This window comes from Mirounga leonina, unplaced genomic scaffold, assembly GCF_011800145.1.
Source record: "Mirounga leonina isolate KUSES-001 unplaced genomic scaffold, KU_Mleo_1.0 Mir_165, whole genome shotgun sequence".
NCBI classification, from domain to species: domain Eukaryota; kingdom Metazoa; phylum Chordata; class Mammalia; order Carnivora; family Phocidae; genus Mirounga; species Mirounga leonina.
The window spans coordinates 396,306-415,411 of record NW_023270415.1 but is presented as its reverse complement, the minus strand read 5'-3'; the positions used below and the strand labels follow the sequence as shown (position 1 = coordinate 415,411).

General features: G+C 37.4%; 1 protein-coding gene across 1 annotated transcript in view; it reads right to left on the bottom strand.

Moving 5' to 3' along the window:
• Positions 1–19,106, bottom strand: part of SPIDR (scaffold protein involved in DNA repair) — a 549,318-nt gene that overhangs the window by 280,484 nt on the left and 249,728 nt on the right. Inside the window, exon 7 of the mRNA XM_035011122.1 lies at positions 12,720–12,933. Coding sequence (XP_034867013.1) covers positions 12,720–12,933 — 214 coding nt within the window. The remainder of the gene's footprint in view (positions 1–12,719; positions 12,934–19,106) is intronic.

The following is a 19,106-nucleotide window of genomic DNA, read 5'->3' as shown; positions in this document are numbered from 1 at the left end:
TCGCTCTCTCACTATCTCTCGAGTCTCTGTCTCTTAAATAAATAAATAAAATCTTAAAAAAAAAATATCCTAATATCATTAGATGAGAGGATAGGCACTTTCATTCAGTACTGTTTCAAACAGCTCAAAATGGGAAGCAACCTTAAAAACTCAAAATGGAACTAGAGGGTATTATGCTAAGTGAAATAAGTCAATCAGAGAAAGACATGTATCATATGATCTCACGGATATGAGAAATTCTTAATCTCAGGAAACAAACTAAGGGTTGCTGGAGTGGTGGGGGGTGGGAGGGATGGGGTGGCTGGGTGATAGACACTGGGGAGGGTATGGGCTATGGTGAGTGCTGTGAATTGTGTAAGACTGTTGAATCACAGACCTGTACCTCTGAAACAAATAATACATTATATGTTAAAAAAAAAAAAAAAGAAGATAGTAGGAAGGGAAAAATGAAGGGGGGAATCAGAGGGGGAGCAAACCATGAGAGACTATGGACTCTGAGAAACAAACTAAGGGTTCTAGAGGGGAGGCAGGGTGGGGGGATGGGTTAGCCTGGTGATGGGTATTAAAGAGGGCACGTATTGAATGGAGCACTGGGTGTTACACGCAAACAATGAATCATGGAACACTACATCAAAAAATCATGATGTAATGTATGGTGATTAACATAACATAATAAAATAAAATTTAAAAAAACTCAATATAAGAGACTGCTTAATGATATATCCATATAGTGAAATACTAAGTAGCCATTAAAAAGATGATGATATAGACAGATATTCATGATAATGGGGAAAGTCAGATTTCATGCCTTCCCCAGATTAGGATGCTTATTGTAACGGGGGAAAATTATCTGCCACACAGTGTACTAACAAATATTTTTGAATGAAGGAGTGAATGAGTGGGTAAGGTAGGAAGTGTCCTAGCTGTCCCCTGATACACTACCACATACTCATCTTTTTCCGGTGCTCATCCTGGCTTTAGATCTGGTAGTGGGTCATATTCAATTAGCCAGATGAGTTCTACCTCTTTCTACAACTAGCATCACAGAAAACTTCTTTCTTCACATAAAAAAAAAAAAGTGTTCAACTTGCTAAAATATTTCTTTGTAATCATATTTAAAGCTTTTAGTTTCCTTTAGTAGTAAACTTTGTTTATTCATTAATTGATAAATGTTAAAACTATGTGATGGGGACATGAGATTGATCACACTGTTATATTTTTGTATGTTTGAAATTTTATACATTCATGACTTTTTTTATAAGTTGCTTAGTGTTACATAATTCTATGACTATTTCATAATACAATTAATCCTAGGCAAGGCATCTTACTTCTAAATTCATTACCAGATTTATTCAGACAAAATAACATTACATCTTAAAGGAATTCAATAAGAATTTATTAAGTAATATATAAAGAGGGCTTTAAACTCCTTTGGGTAAGCAGCCATTTTACAACTAAACCCACATTTATTACTAAAGGACAAATGGAATTGTCTGAAGTCTACTGATTGTTTTTAAAACTGTTTCCATGCTAAAAGCCAGTTTGAATGAACACAAAAGTCTTTTCGTGGGAAAAGAGCAGACAGCCTACAAGGAAAAAAAAAATTTAAGGTGGAAACTTGTCCAATTTCCATTAAAAAAAAAAAAGACTAGTTATTCTTATTATTTTGGCTTTTTTTTTTCAACTATCAGGGTTTTTTGTTTTGTTTGTTTTTTATTTTTTTGAGAGAGTGTGCAAGCAGAGAGGGGCAGAGGGAGAGGAAGAGAGTATCCTAAGCAGGCTCCACGCCCAGTGCAGAGCCCAATACAGGGCTCAATCTCATGACCCTGAGATCATGATCTGGGGTGAAATCAAGAGTTGGATGCTTAACTGAGCCACCCAGGCACCCCTAACTATGAGCTGTTTTTAAGTGACATCTAGACTAGCTTCAGGTAACATTTGGATAACAAAAAATAAATTCTTAATTAAAATACAGAAACTTCCAAATTATTAAGACAAATAGCCCAAATCATCTATACAAGCATACTGATAAAATCATCTTTCAAAACATTTCCCATCCATCTCTCTTCCTAAAGTACCTAAAAAATACTATTATGCTTTCTTTAAATTAAAAAAGTATCTTTTTGAGAAAAATCTATATGTATATATAACAAGACATAATACAAGACATAATACAATTCAGGAAGCTGTTTAGATGGTTGTCACATTCTCCGAGAGACACGGAACAGTGAAATCAGGTGATTGACCAAATTCACAACATTGAAATATCCAGCAGAAAAGTGCTAATTTTTATGACAGTGTTATGAACCGAACTGTGTCCCTCACAAATTCATATGTTGAAGCCCTAACTTCTGGTACCTCAGAATGCGACTATAATATGGAGATAATTACCTTTAAAAAGGTAATTAAGTTAAAATGGGACCACTTAGGAAAGGCTCTATTGCAACTGGTGTCCTTATAATGAGAGGACACTTGGGTACACAAAGAGACATCAGGAGCATGGGCCGACACAGAGGAAAAACTACTTGAGGACAGAGCAAGAGTGTAGCTATCTTCAAGCCAGAGAGAGAAGCCTCAGTGGAAACCAACCACTGGTACCTTGATATTGGATTTCCAACCTCCAAAACTGTGAGAAAATAAACTTCTGTTGTTTAAACCACCCAGCGTGTGGTATTTTTTTTTTTTTTATGGGAGTCCTAGAAACTAATAACAATAGTGTGTCAAGTTTGTCTGCTGGGTAATGAGAAGGTAGCCAAGGAAGGAGAAGTGGTAATTCTCCTCCTACCCAAATGACCCTGACTGCTCCTCCTGTCTTAGTGACCCTGAGTGCAGTTTTATGACCCGCTCTCTGCAAAACTACACTGTGATATAGATATTTTTCTAGGAGAGGAAATAAAAATTTCTTTCACTATGTGAAAGATGTGCAGAGATGTGCAGAAACTTATTTATTCCACTCCATATTAATGACTATTTAGGCTGGTTTTAGATTTTAAGGTTTTTTTGTTTGTTTGTTTTTTAAACTTTTATTTATTCATGAGAGACACAGAGAGAGAGAGAGAGAGGCAGAGGGAGAAGCAGGCTCCCAAGGAGCAGGGAGCCCGATGTGGGACTCAATCCCAGGACCCTGGGATCGTGACCTGAGCTGAAGGCAGACGCTTAACCATCTGAGCCATCCAGGTGGCCATAGATTTTAAGGTTTTAAGCAAAACATTTATGACAGTATCTTTTGTACATAATTGAATATTTTTAGAGGATAAGTCCCAGTAGCAAAAGTTCTGTATCAAAGTATATTCACATTAACATCTGTAACATATTGCAAAGATACAAATTACACCTCCCACCAACATTTGAGAATGATTGGTATTTTAAAATTTTGCCCAAGTATCTTGCTTTATATATTTAATACTTCTATAAATGAATTTTCATGTGTTTGTATTAAATGTATTTATATATTCATTTCCTTCTTTTGAGATGGTGATTTTGAGAAAGGTCCCAATGACTCCAGAGAAATTTATCAAATTACATCTATTTCAGATATTTTCACTTTTGTGGATTTACTAAAATTCTTAGATAGCATTAATATCTGGTACCATTTGCCTTGGATAACACAAGCATTCTAAGCTACCTTCCTAGAGAGCAAAACTCATTTTCTATTGGATGGCATAATATATAAAAACAGTAAGATCTCACATATTAAAATGAGCAAATACAGGATTTCATTTCACTCTTATTTTATAACCTATATTCCATTTATAGAGCAAAAAGTCCCAAATTGAAAACCATAAGAGAGACACGAGAGGAAAAAAAATAACCAAATCAATTTTAGAATTAACAATCTCTGCATATAGAACCACAGAAGAAATTCCATATAATTCCAGACAGAAAATTTCCCCTAAAAGAACGACAGGTGCCTGGGTAGCTCAGTCAGTTAAGTGTCTGCCTTTGGCTCAGGTCATGATCTCAAGGGCCTGGGATGGAGCCCCTCGGTGGCGGCAGGCTCCCCACTCAGCGGGGAGTCTGCATCTCCCTCTCTACCTGATTCTACCCCTGCTCATACTCTCTCAAATAAATAAAATCTTAAAAAAAAAAAAAAAAGAATGACAGACACAAACACCAAGGCAGTTGCCTCAGTAAGACCCAGATCTAAAAACATTCCAAGGCCAAATGATAATAACTCATCCACTTATAAGGTCTAAGGAGCCAGTGGGATTTGGAATTTTTTTGTAAATACAAATCTTTACAGATCATCTTGATCTAATTTTACTTCTTATGAGCTCAAGAAAGTGTCCAACACATTCAATACCTCTAAAGCATCTTCCCTAAAGAACACTTACACTTAGATACTAATTCTTTTTATTTAAAAAATGCATCATTTAATAAAGGGTTTTTTTTTAAGGCAGGGGGAAGGGGCAGAGGGAAAAGGAGAGAGAGAATCTTAAGCAGGCTCTGAGATCATGACTTAAGCTGAAATCAAGTCAGATGCTTAACCAATGAGCCACTCAGGAGCCCCAGAATGTGTTTTAAAATATATAGGCATGCACAAAAATATTAGAAGTTGAGGGAGGAGATTAAAAACAAAGAATAGCAAATCACCCTTGCCACCATAGATGAACTTAGACTCTACTGAAAGCAAGACCTAAATTACACAAAGGAGCAAAACTAGGGTAAGAAAGAAGAAGATACTTTAATGAGGACAGATTTCTGAAGGAAGACAGATTCCAGAACACTGGTGTTCTGATATATGCTGCGATTAACTCCATCAGCATGGGGAAGGGAGGAGTATCCTACCAGAGCCTGACCCAGAGACTGCTTTTTAGTCCTATTTCATGAATTTATAAATTTAACATGAAACCAATAAATGGTGCTGGGACTCCTAAGTAGTCATTTGGGGAAAAAAATGCATTTCCTACTTTATCTATTACATAAATATAAATTCCAGGACTCAAAGATTTAAATGTAAAAATTTTTTTCCAACACCATTTGTTGAAGAGACTGTCTTTCCAGTGGATACTCTTTCCTGTTTTGTCTAGGTATTTATCCAAAGGATACAATAATAGTGATTCAAAGGGGCACATGCACCCTGTTTATAGCAGCAATGCCACAATAGCCAAAATATGGAAAGAGCCCAGATGTCCATCAACAGATGAATGGATAAAGAAGATGTGAAATATATATAAATACATATATATAAGTATTACTCAGGCATCAAAAAGAATGAACTCTTGCCATTTGCAACAACCTGGATGGAACTAGAGGGTATTATGCTAAGTGAAATAAGTCAGTCAAGAAAGACAAATATCATATGATTTCACTCATATGTGGAATTTAAGAAACAAAACTGATGAACATAGGGGAAGGGAAGGAAAAATAAAATAGGATAAAAACAGAGAGGGAGACAAACTGTAAGAGACTTTTTTTTTTCCTTAAGATTTTATTTATTCTTTTGAGACAGAGATACAGAGAGAGAGAGCATTAGCAGGGGGAGAGGGAGAAGCAGTCTCCCTGCTGAGGCAGGACCCAATGTGGGGCTCAATCTCAGGACCCTGGGATCATCACCTGAGCCGAAGGCAAACGCTTAACCATCTGAGCTACCGAGGCGCCCCTGTAAGAGACTCTTAACTATAAAGAACTGAGGGTTGCTGGAGGGGAGGTGGGTGGGGGGAACAGATAATTGGGTGATGGGCATTAAGGATGGCGCTTGATGTAATGAGCACTGGGTGTTATATGCAACTGATGAATCATTAAATTTTACCCTGAAATTAATAATACACTCTACGTTAACTAACATGAATTTAAATAAAACCAAAAAATAAATAAGTAAATATATAAATAAATGTAAAAATTTTCAAGTAATTAATCCATAAAAATATTAGAATAAAACAAAAAATAAATTTTTAATCTCACAGCAAGAAAGGTCTTAACTTCTTTACTACCTATGATATAAAATGGAGAAACTACAAAAGATAGATAAATTCAGTCATGGAAAAACAGACTACCCTGCTTTTCAAAACCAAACAAACAAAAAAATCCCTACCCCCTAAAAAAGTTGAAAGACTAATGACAAACTGGGATAAAACTCATTGTAATGTATATGATTGGCAAGGAGCTATTTTTATCATTTCTAAAGAGTTGACACAAATTACTAGATAAAGATCAACAATCCAAGAGAACACAGGTCAAAAGTCATCAACAGGCATTTCATAGAAAATAAAATATAAATGGTTCTTAAATTCAGGGAATGAAGCCTAAGCCCATATTACAGTAAAAGAAATGCAAATTAAAATTATAAAATTTATTTTCTAGTTTTTAAATTGGTGAAGATCAATACAGTAGGTTAGTAAAAGGAAAACAGGCACTTTATGTACTGCTAGTAGTAATGTAAAATGATGCCATTTGATAATGTCTGCTAACATTAAAGAGGTATAGATCCTCTGATCCAGCAATAATACTTAAAGAAATTAATCCTTCAGCCCTTCCTCACATATGTAGAAAATGATGTAGTCCTGTTTGTAGTAACCAAAGAGGAGGAGCAACCTACATGTTCATTCAAAGGGTCTGACTGAATAATAATTGTATCTTTAAATCAGAAGTCAGTGCCAAAAGAATGTAGCAACTATTTATATACTAGTATGCTGTTACTGAATGATCCCCAAGATGCATTTTTAAAATAGAAAAGCATGGTACACAAGTATTGTTGGATACCGTTTTTGTAAAAAAAGAATAAGGGCAGGAAATACATAAGTAAGTTTATATTATATATGCCTCTCTCTATATAGTTGTGAGTGTGTCACACACACACACACAATCTCTGAATGGTATGTAAGAAACTGGTATGAATGGTTCCTTTGTGGGATGAGAATTGAGTGGCTGGGGAGAGCAAATATGGGAAGAAGACTGATGGTTCACTGTATATCCTTTCATACCTTTTGAAATCTGTATCATATGTTTTAAATACCTACTAGAAAAACCAATTAAATATTTTTTAAATGGAAGGTGAAAACCCATACTAAAAGTATGGAGATTTAGAGGCACTATGATGCTATAGGGACCTACATAACGATTCTGAGTTTAACTTTGTCCACTTTAACTTATCCAAGTTAAATCAACGTGATACATCACATTAACAAGAGAAAGGATAAAGAAATATGATCATTTCAATAGATGCAGAAAAAGCATTTGACAAAGTACAACATCCATTCATGATAAAAACCCTCAACAAAGTAGGGTTAGAGGGAACATATCTCAACATAATAAAGGCCATCTATGAAAAACCCAGAGCTAACATCCTACTCAATGGTGAAAAACTGAAAGCTTTTCCCCTAAGATCAAGAACAAGAGAAAGATGTCCTCTCACCACTTTTATTCAACATAGTCCTAGCCACGATAATCAGACAATTGAAAGAAATAAGAGGCATCTAAATTGGTAAGGAAGAAATAAAACATTCACTATTTGCAGATGGCATGTTACTACATTTGGAAAACCCTACAGATTCCATCAAAAACTACTAGAACTGATACATAAATTCATTACGTTTGCAGGATACAAAATCAATATACAGAAATCTGTTGCATTTCCATACATTAATAATAAAGTAGCAGAAAGAGTAGTTAAGGAAACAATCCCATGTACAATTGCACCAAAAAGAATAAAATAGCTCGGAATAAACTTCACCAAAGAGGTGAAAGACCTGTACTCTGAAAACTATAAAACACTGATGAAAGAAACTGAACATGACACAAAGAAATGGAAAAACATTCCATGCTCATGGATTGGAAGAACAAATATTGTTAAAATGTCATTACTACCCAAAGCAATCTATAGATTTAAGGTAATATCTATCAAAATACCAACAGCATTTTTCACAGAAATAAATAATCCTAAAATTTATATGGAACCACAAAAGACCTTGAATAGCCAAAGTAATCTTGAAAAAGAATAAAACTGGAGGTATCACAATCCCAGATTTCAAGACATACCACAAAACTATAGTAAATCAAAACAGTATGGTACTGGCACAAAAGTAGATACATAGATCAATGAAACAGAATAGAGAGCCTGGAAATAAACCCATGATTATATGGTCAATTAATCTATGACAAAGGAAACAAGAATATGCAGTATCTTCAATAAATGGTGTTGGGAAAACTGAACAGCAACATGCAAAAGAATGAAACTGGACCACTTTCTTACACCATACATAAAAATAAAGTCAAAATGTATTAAAGAACTAAATATGAGACTGTGGTGTGTGTGTGTGTGTGTGTGTGTCTATAAAATATATATGTATATTATTCAACCATAAAAAATAATGAAATCACATATGGAATTTAAGAAAAGAAACAAAGAAAAAAGAGACAACCCCCCCGCCAAAACCCAAAAAAACAGACTCTTAAATATGGGAACAAACTGGTGGTTACCAGAGGGAAGGCTGGTGCAGTGATGGGTGAAATAGGTGAAGAGGATTAAGAGTACTCTTATTGTAGTGAGTACTGAGTAATGTACAGAATTGTTGAATCACTATATCATATACCTGAAACTAATATAACACTGTACATTAATTATACTGGAATTAAAATAAATAAATTAAAAATATATATATAAATAAAATGAAGAAAACATATAGGGGCAAAAGCCAGGATCCAGAGTACACTAATGTTTCTTTTTTTTTCCCTTTATTTTTTTATTATTATGTTATGTTAATCACCATACATTACATCATTAGTTTTTGGTGGAGTGTTCCATGATTCATTGTTTGCGTATAACACCCAGTGCTCCATACAGAACGTGCCCTCTTTAATACCCATCACCAGGCTAACCCATCCCCCCAACCCCCTCCCCTCTAGAACCCTCAGTTTGTTTCTCAGAGTCCATAGTCTCTCATGGTTTGTCTCCCCCTCCGATTCCCCCCCTTCATTCTTCCCCTCCTGCTATCTTCTTCTTTTTTTTTTTTTTAACATATAATGTATTATTTGTTTCAGAGGTACAGGTCTGTGATTCAACAGTCTTACAGAGTACACTAAAGTTTCTAAATGTAGTTCCAAACACAACTATGCTGGAGTTTCCAGTGTCTCACTGTAAAAAACTCAGCATAGCTTGAATATACATTTTTTTTGTTGAAATACAATAAATGAAAACATAAACTGTTGTTGTATATAAGAAGATAAAATAGGACATTCTGCAAAAATCAAATATTCTCAATATTACTGAGTTTTACTATAAGCTTCCAGAAAGGACTTCCAATAAAACAGTTGAAAGAACACAAGAAATTACAGGAACAAGACCCTAGACAGTAGGAGCACTGTCAGGACAGGGAGGAAATTGCTCACTCATTCCATAGCAAAATTCTAAACTAAAATACTTTAATTTGCCTGATTGTGAAAACAAAGTAGGAAAGGACAATAAAGGGTGTGGAAGGAGGTAGTTTCCAATTTTAGGTATGGGACCAAAGGAAGGACTCTTGAGAAGGTGACATCTGAGTAAATGCCCAGAGAAGATAAGAAAACTGCAAACCATGCAGACATGGGGAGGTGTGGAACAGAGCACCCCAGCACAGGCAAGAACCCAGCACAGGCAGGAGTGCCTGGGTGGCTCAGCCGGTTAAGCGGCTGCCTTGGGCTCCTGGGATCGAGTCCCGTATCGGGCTTCCTGCTCGGCGGGGAGCCTGCTTCTCCCTCTCCCTCTGCCTGCCTCTCTGCCTACTTGTTCTCTCTCTCTGTCAAATCAATCAATCAATCAATCTTTAAAAAAAAAAAAAAAAAGGAACCCAGCACAGACAAGAACCCAGGCACCAGGGGGAAAGTGGTGTGGAACCTGAGGACCAGAGTGGAGTCCCAGGTGGCCACGATGGAACTGGGGAAGGAGAAAGGGGTGGGAGATAAGGCCCCAGAGCTCAGGAGGGGTTTGTGTATGAGGTGAACAGACACTGGGGCGTGTGGAGACAAAAAGTGGTATGACAACTTACATATTCACAGCTGTGCTCCTTTAGTCATCTTGAAAGAGACAGAAGGAGAGCACGGAAAGAAGCAAGGAAATGATTTAAGAAACTACTGCAACAATCCCAAAGACAGACAATAATTACCTGGAAATGTTCTAAGAGTAGAGGTGGCAAGAAGTGCTGGACTCTGTGCATTTGGAAGTGGAGCTACCAGGAGGTTCCCACAGGCAGAAGGGAGATTATGAGAAAAAGAGGAGTTGATGATATGTGGAGGAACTACAAGAAGGTGGTTTCCATTTCCTGAGTTGGGGAAGAGTGGGGAAGTGGAGGGAAGGTCAGGAGGTTGATTCTGCCATGCCTTCAGCACCCAAGTGGAACCATGGCTGAGGCAATAAGGAATGCTGCTCTGGTGATGGAGCAGAGGGTGGGTCTTGGGAAGGATCAGTGTGCGGCTGGCATTTGAAGTTACAAGATGAAATGAAAGCACCAAGCAGGTGAGGTGGACAGGATAGAGAAGAGGTCAGTACTGAGCCCAGCAAGCACTTTAGTACTGAGAAGCCAGAGAAAGGCATGAGGAGGAGCACAGCGGAGGCAGGCAACAAAGCAGGAGTGAGCACTAACTGCAGGGAGACATGAGGGCCACACAAGTGACCACAGGAGAAGCAGCATGGAGGTCACTGCCAATGCCAGGGGTGTGGTATGGGGAGTGGTGGGCTGGAAGCCTAAACAAACAGGCTCAGTAGAGAATGGGAGGCAATATGGCCATGGTGGGGAGAGGAAGTACAGTCAAGATGAATTAAAAAAACATTTTTAACATAGTAGAAAAATAATGGCATGATTTTAGTATGATGAGAAATTTCAGAGAGGAGAATTAATGGCATTGTATTCTTATTTTTTATTTTATTTATTTATTTGAGAGAGAGCACAAGCACAAGCAGTGGTGGAGGGGCAGAGGGAGAAGCAGACTCCCCACTGAGCAGGGAGCCTGATGTAGGGCTCAATACCAGGACCTTGGGGTCATGACCTGAGCTGAAGGCAGACATTTAATGGACTGAGCCACCCAGGCGCCCCATTTGTATTGTATTCTTGAGTGAGCTACACAGAAAGACGGTTGGTCATTACAGTATTAATTCATAATATCCTCAAACTGAAGACACCTAACTATCAACAGAAGAACAGATGCATTAATTGCATAAATTAATATAATGGAATACTTTATAGCAATAAAAATGAACAAACTGCTAAATATAACAACATTGATGAATCTCACAAGCATAATATTAAGTGAAAGTAGTCAGGCAAAAGAGAATGCATATTGTATGATTACTGCATGGTTCTTTTTTTTTTTATTATTCATTTATTTGACCCAGAGAGAGACACAGCGAGAGAGGGAACACAAGCAGGGGGAGTGGAAGAGAGAGAAGCAGGCTCCCCACTGAGCAGGGAGCCCGATGTGGGGTTCGATCCCAGGACCCTGGGACCATGACCTGAGCCGAACGCAGAAGCTTAACGACTGAGCCACCCAGGCGCCCCTACATGGTTCTATTTATACGAAGTTCTCAAACATTCCAAAGACTCTATTATATCATAAGTCAGGATCATAGTCACCTGGTGTGGGAGGGAGAGGGAGGAAATGAGAGGGGGATGGGGTGACCCCAGGTATGCACTGCATTCTGTTTCTTGGACTGGATAGAAATTACATAGTCAGGGCACCTGTGTGGTTCAGTTAGTTAAGCAGCTGCCTTCGGCTCAGGTCATGATCCCAGGGTCCTGAGATCTAGTGCCACATCAGGCTCCCTGCTCAGTGGGGAGTCTGCTTCTCCCTCTCCCTCTGCCCCTCCCCCCGCTCATGCACACATGCTGTATCTCTCTCCCAAGCTCTCTCTCAAATAAATAAAAAATCTTTAAAAAAAAAAAAAGAAATTACATAGTCACTTTGTGATTATTTGTAGAAATGTATTCTTATAATTTATGTATGATCCTGTATATATCTTATACTCTTCAATAAAAGATACATTAAAAAACAAAACAAAACAAAATAAATGATATCCACAGCCTGTTAGTGGAAGAATTTAAGTAAAGACTGAGAATCATTCACTATGGACACTGAAAAAAAGATCCCTGTGGGAGGGATGTTTAACTTTTAAGACCTGTAAGTCAACTTCAAAACTAAGAGTTTAGCAGATGAATGAAACTTCTAAAAATTTGCCAATAAAATTAATAGATAGCTCTTAAAACAAGGCTGCTCAAACATTCCCTCAAAAATAGTAAGATTTTCTTCTTTTTGGAGTAAAAATAACAACCTATAGAGAAGCAAACATGTGTCCTTAAAAATAATTTGATTCATTAATGACCATTTATGCTTCTAAAGATCAAACCCTCCTATGTCTTAATATATGCTTTTCATCCCTCCCAAAGTGATTAGCAAAGAAATATTAATGTGTATTATCATACTGTCACATAATGCCTCTTAACTAAAATTGTATTTCTAAGAAAGACAAAAACAGTAACAGCCAGATTTTATAAGACACCACTTAGACAGGAATCTTGATATGGTTGTTTCTACCTCGCCCCTCTGTCCTCAAATTATCAAAAATTTCCTGCCAAAAGTACAGACAAGCATTCAAATACAGGTCAGTGCTTCTGTTACATAAAATCTGTCAAATTCTGGCTTCCTTCTCCTGGCATTTCTCCATAATAAGGTGACAAAAATGTTCATCATAAAAACATCTTTTGAGACAAACTCACAGTTAGTGACTCCTGGAATCAGTTCTTTGCACTCACCAGGGAGGGTAGATATGGACGATGTCTTGGGGATGTCCCCTGAGGTGGTGAGCAGTCTCCTTGGTGAACAGAACCTTCAGGCCAGTCCTAGGGGCCTCACCTTGAGAAGGGTTGTTGGCCTGCAGCCCTGCTAAATGCTCACACATGGCAACTTGGATGGTGCATTCCTCATGCAGCTCTAGAATTTTCACAATTAATACACCTGATTTTCTACCTAGAAGGTGAAAAAAAAAAAAAAGCAAAATGAAGTATAATAGACATATGGTCCAACTGTGAATAAAATGTCATGAAAAAAAAGAACCAATTAAGATTGCTTTATTCACCTTGAGAAAATGGTTTGTATACTTTGTAACATGTAGACTCTAACACACGCACTGTAACATCTTTTTAATCAGAATAACTTACATGTTGCATTTTAAGCAACATAAAAAATAGTCTTCCATCATAAAGAAACAGTCTTGCATACACAGAAGACTCAGAACCATCATTTATACAGAGCATGTTTTTACACCAAAACTTTAACTCTTTTGATAACCACAACAAAGAGAGTAAGATTACTTATTGATCCTTCTTCTTTCTTATATGCTTCCTCTACCTCATTAACTGCTTTGATTTTCTACTTCGGAAATGATACAGGAGACCGGCTGGTTGCAAATGTTCTAATGATCATAAAGATTAAAGGTAAGAATTTCTGACGAATGCTGAATGTTAGGGCTCAAGATTTATATAGATGGAATTTAATCTAAATTTAAGTACTGGCTCTCTGATTAATTAAGTTCGGTCAGGATAGATAGCATTTCAACATTTGTTTTCTCATGTATAAAATGGGGATCATGCCACCTGCCTCAAAGAACATTTTTAAGAATTAAATGAGAGAACTGAAGTTGACAGTGTGCGTAACCTAAAACCCATATGTGTCCTAGAAACTGTTACAACACCAGGAGACCTAAATAAGGATGCATACCTCAGTACTGTTTATAAGAGCAGAAAACTGGACCCACCACAAATCAATAGGAGGAAGGGTAAACCATGCTGTGTACATACAACAGAACACTGTGAAGTTAGCAATAGTGGACCTGGTCTATATGTATTAGCATGGAGAGATCTTAAAAACAAGAGGGTATAAACAAGATAATGTAGAGTATGATACCCATAATGTTATTTTTTTTAAGCACAGAAAACAATAAGTATTGTTGAGGATACATATGTAACACAAGTATATAAATATGACTAGCAGGATACATAGAAACACATACCTAAGGAGAGAGAAAGGAGCATGACTCAGGATTTCACACTTATCTGCCATATTGTTTCTATTATAAAAATATGTGAATCAAAAAGACAAAAGATTAAAATGTGTTATAATCACAGGTGGTAAGTATACTTATGTTTTTCTATTACTTTGTTTTTTAATTTAAAAAAATAAATGAAATGAAATAACAAAAGCTAAGTGTCCAGCATAGTACCCTGCTAATAATGATAATAGACACTGACTGATATGAGTTTTCTTTATCACTTTAGCCAACTGGTTAATAGTGAATAATAAAAATTAATATTTAAATAGCACCAACATTCTAGTTATATAATTTAATTTCATTTCCATTTCTTTCTCCCCTTCTTCTTCATTTTCCACTCACCCCTAATTTTCCATTCCTTCCTTTCTCTAAGTGCCAACAGCATGTGTTCACATATTAAGCAAGGCCACACCACTGAGCACTGTCTTGAACTACTGTTTCCTAAGGTATGTACCTATCTTGCTACTATTTCTTAAGGTAAGGAAGGAAACAGAATGGGGGAAGGATATGAACAAGCACAATGTCAGGCTGGCGGTACTAGTCACTACGGGGGAGGGAAGTAGAGGATTGAAAACAAGTATTACAGAAAGGCACTAACTAGGAAGTAAGCACTGAGTCTTTTTCTGCCATAATAGTTGTTACTTTAATAAAAAGTGGCTCACCCTCCGTTGATGAATAGGAAAAGAAGTCAGGTCACTCTGGTACATACACCACTTTTCCCTTGTAGGGCAGCCAGAGCAATGGGTGGAGAATTAGGGTCTTTAGCAGCAGAGGGAAATGCCCTAGGTTTAAATGCAGTAGCTACAGGAGCATTTGTGGACAATATAAGAATTTTTATTTTTTTTATTTTTTTAAATATTTTTTTCTTTATTTGACAGAGAGAAACACAGTGAGAGGGAACACAAGCAGGGGGAGTGGGGGAGGGAGAAGCAGTCTTCCCACGGAGCAGGGAGCTGGATGCGGGGCTCAATCCCAGGACCCTGGGGTCATGACCTGAGCCGAAGGCAGAAGCTTAACGACTGAGCCACCCAGCTGCCCCTATTTTAAGAATTTTTAAAACTTGTACCTGTAGTCAGGCCCCATCCCTAAAACTGTGCAGTAGGCATGGAACCTCTCCCATCAACCAATGACAGCAGCTGCTGTTCAGAGCTCCAGCGCCCATGAAATCAGATGGTCTGGCAGAGCACATCCTCTCGGCTCTGTGCGGCTAAGTGTCTGCCTTGGCAGCCTCCAGACACACTCAGTGGTCTGCCTGAGCTGCACAAGTTCTCTCCTTGGGTACTAATTATCGTCTTATGCAGCTCTGACTAAAAGTGAAATAGGTTTTCAGCGGTCTGCCCAATCCTACAGTTCCCATAGACCTTTGACAGATTGTATGAAGGCAAGACATTGTAGAAACATAGTTATTATAGCAGAAATACCTATATATCTAAGATGAATCATACTGCTACTAACTACACTCTTTGAAGATTTTTATGATAAATCCTGGCAATATTTCTAAAACTATGGTTTCTGAAGATAAATAGCACTAAATAACTTGTAAAATAAACATGCTTCATGGTATTAACTATCACCACAGCCCAGGCACTGCAGCACAGAGTAAACATTCTTTTTTTTTTTTTTATAGATTTCATTTATTTATTTGATGGTGGAGGGCATGAGCATGAGCACGGGGAGGAGGCAGAGGGAGAGGGAGAAGCAGACTCCCCGCCGAGCAGGGAGCCTGACGCAGGGCTCGATCCCACGACGCTGAGACCATATATGAGCTGAAGGCAGACACTTAGCCAACTGAGCCACCCAGACATCCCCAGAATAAACATACTTAGTGGTACTATCACCACAGCCCTGGTGTACTGTGGCAAAGAATCAGCATGCTGTATGATATTTCAATAAGCACACTCTATGATGCACTGCTGTGTAGAAAAAACATGCTTTATGGTAGTATCACTAGAACTCTGGTGTACTGCAGTGTAGAATAACTATCTACCTTAACATAGATCGATCGATCTATCTATCTATCATCTATGGTATTGACTATCATCCTTGTGTACTGCGGCATGGAATAAACACACTGTATGGTACTGACTATCACCAAAGTCCTGGCACACTGCAGCATGCCTGGTGACTTAAATGGACTTGGTGAAGAATGCTGAGCAGTGCCATCTAGGCTGTACCACGAGGCTAGAACAGCACAATGTTCTCCACGAAGCACTCTAAAGTCTCTCATAGAAAATGTCCTCCAACACAGCCTTAGGGAGAAACCAGTGGCCTGCCTTCCCTAAAGAAATCAAGGCAGCATAATTTCCACCATGTGTGAGGGATAAAAAAGTAAAAAGCAACCTAAGACAAACTGTGTATTTGAGGCAAACTTTCAGTTTGGGGATAAGAGATACTGGTTTTACAAACAAAGATTAATTAAATGGTGGGTACGTAAAAGGCATTTCTGTGCCAGCAAGGCAACATTTTGCATAAATGATGTAAGACTCAGTCAAAATATCACCTTGACCAGCAAGGGATTACTGAATCCCAGCCAGAAGCAACTATTCCTTCCCTTTTGAAATCCTCAAATACCTTATCTATACTTATCTTCTTTTTAACAGTGTCCTCATCTTTAAACGGAGACAGTATTAGCCATTCTCAAGAACACTGCAAACATCAAGAGATGTAACACAAAAAGCCCATAGTGCAGGGCCTGGTCCATCACACATGTAATAGCAGCAGCCATTGTCACCATGGTCACTATCAATGTTATTAACTTTCCAAGGCATTTTCAAATCTATTATCATATTTGACCTACAATAACCCTATGAAATAGATAAGGAAGATATTAATCTCCCTTTTTGGCAGATAAGAAAACTAAAAAAGTTACTTGCTCACATGACTTTCTTAAGATCAGAGAGAATTACTGGCAGGTCTAATCCTAGAAATTGAGTGTCCTTACAAGTCACGGACCAAAATGTCTCTCAGGTAAATGCTGGTTAAAGATAGGAAATTGTGAGTGATGCTTTTTTCCTACTTTATTATGTTAAAATATAAGACTTGTTTAAAATGTAAAGAAAGCATATCCATTTGAGAAATGGAGGCTCTCACTATGGCTGGACATGGTCAGAGTGTCAACACTGATCATCGCACTATAAAAGAAGAGGATAACTTTGTCACAGTGCTAAATACTGACGAGTAAGTGCCACAAAGATCAAATGGAGAGCATAAATAGTAATATATAACACCAAAGACTTTAAATGATTAAGAAAGAGGAATAAAAGGATTCATATAGAAAGTATAGAAATTACTATACTTCTCTGTATTTCTATCCATATATACGAATAGCAGATAAAACAGTTCTTAGTTAAAAATGGAAAATATTTAACTTAAAGGCTAACATGTGCCAAATGAATGTGTGAATGATTTATTTTATTAGCTAACTGCTCTTAAAAAAATCTGGTCTTAAATGACTAAGAGGTCACAAAAGAATCAAGTAAATGATAGAAGAACAAAATGTATCTGAGACTCCTGGGTTAAATGACTTCTTTGAAATATACAGGTACTTGAAATATACAGGTAGCCAGGGTCCATTTACATGCAAAGTCAACTCCTAAATAGGTTATGTTGATGAATTAATATATATTATAATGATAACTTCATGAATATTTATATTAGAAATACTATACAAGAAATTAATGAAAATTGTACAAGAAAGTACCAAGTGAAACTTGTTAGTATGTGGGGATATTGAGATGTTGAGATATTGAAGTGATCTTCCTCTAGAGGACAGAAACATCTCTAAGTTTTTCTAAGAGAAATACTTCTCATAATATATTTGTTGTACTCTTAAGTTACTCCACTTAATTAACCAAACATTGGCTACATAGTACTATGGAATTTCACCCTATATTATTACTCTCTCTTTATCTTCATAGATATCCCATTAGACTAATCTACACAGCATCTTGCTTTAAAGTATATGGCCTACTATTCTCTGAAACTGGTGTTTTTTCTCTTCTTCAGGTCAAAACATCAAAAGTGCCCACCATTCCTTTTTTCCTCAGTCCTCACCCATCATGTACTTGCACACACAGACGGACCAACAGACAGACACACACACACAGGTTGGGGTGACAGCACAGCAAGCCTTGGGGATGGACATCAGGGGATTTTGAAGTCCACCTGTTTCCAGTACAGGTAGGACCTCTTTCCTTAACAGATACTGGACACGGTTACCACCATCTGTGATTATTACAGTTATCCTTGTTGTACTCACTCTGGATTACCATGGTATAATCAGTTCACATTTTATTCTTTTTAAAGGTATTTTATAGCTTCCCCCCACCCAACCCCCAAAATGATACATGCTTCTAGGACCAAAATGGTCTTATGTGGGTGCTTCTGTTAGTTACTTGTGAAAATTTAAATAATACCTTTAAATAACTCTATGTCCTATTCTATTAATTTCTGGTATATATATAGATACCAAAGACTTTAAATGATTAAGAAAGATGAATAAAAGGATTCATATAGAAAGTATACCACAGGGATCTAGTAATTTCTATCCATATATATGAATAGTAGATAAAACAGTTCTTAGTAAAAATGGAAATCCCAGCCTTGTAAAATGAAGAAGGGCTAGAGTCCTAGGATAGGGAGAATATCCCTATCCTCAAGTTCAAATGATTGGCTATAGTACTTCTTATGTTCAGTTAAGCCCTCCAAATGCCAAAAGAAACAGGATGGTATTCTGGTGACTTCAATATCCCCACTAGAAGTCTCAGCTTTCCCCAAAAGTTCAATCCACCCCTTCAGAGAAGAGTCCATTCCTATTCTGGCTAGGACTAAATGTAGTCTGCCTAAACCTGGGTGGCAGGGGATAGGAGATCAGATGACAATGGTCAAGCAGAGAGAGACAAGGTCTTATACCATTGTGTAGACTTAGGTTATTTCCTATGAGTGTGATGGGAAGCCAATGAGGAAGGCACATAATCTGCTTTGCTGAGAACAGACCAAGGTTAGAAAGGAAGAAATAGGGAGACCAGTTAGGAGGCTACTGTGGCAAAAAAAAAAAAAAAAAAAAGGGAGGCTATTGTGGCAACCTAGGAAA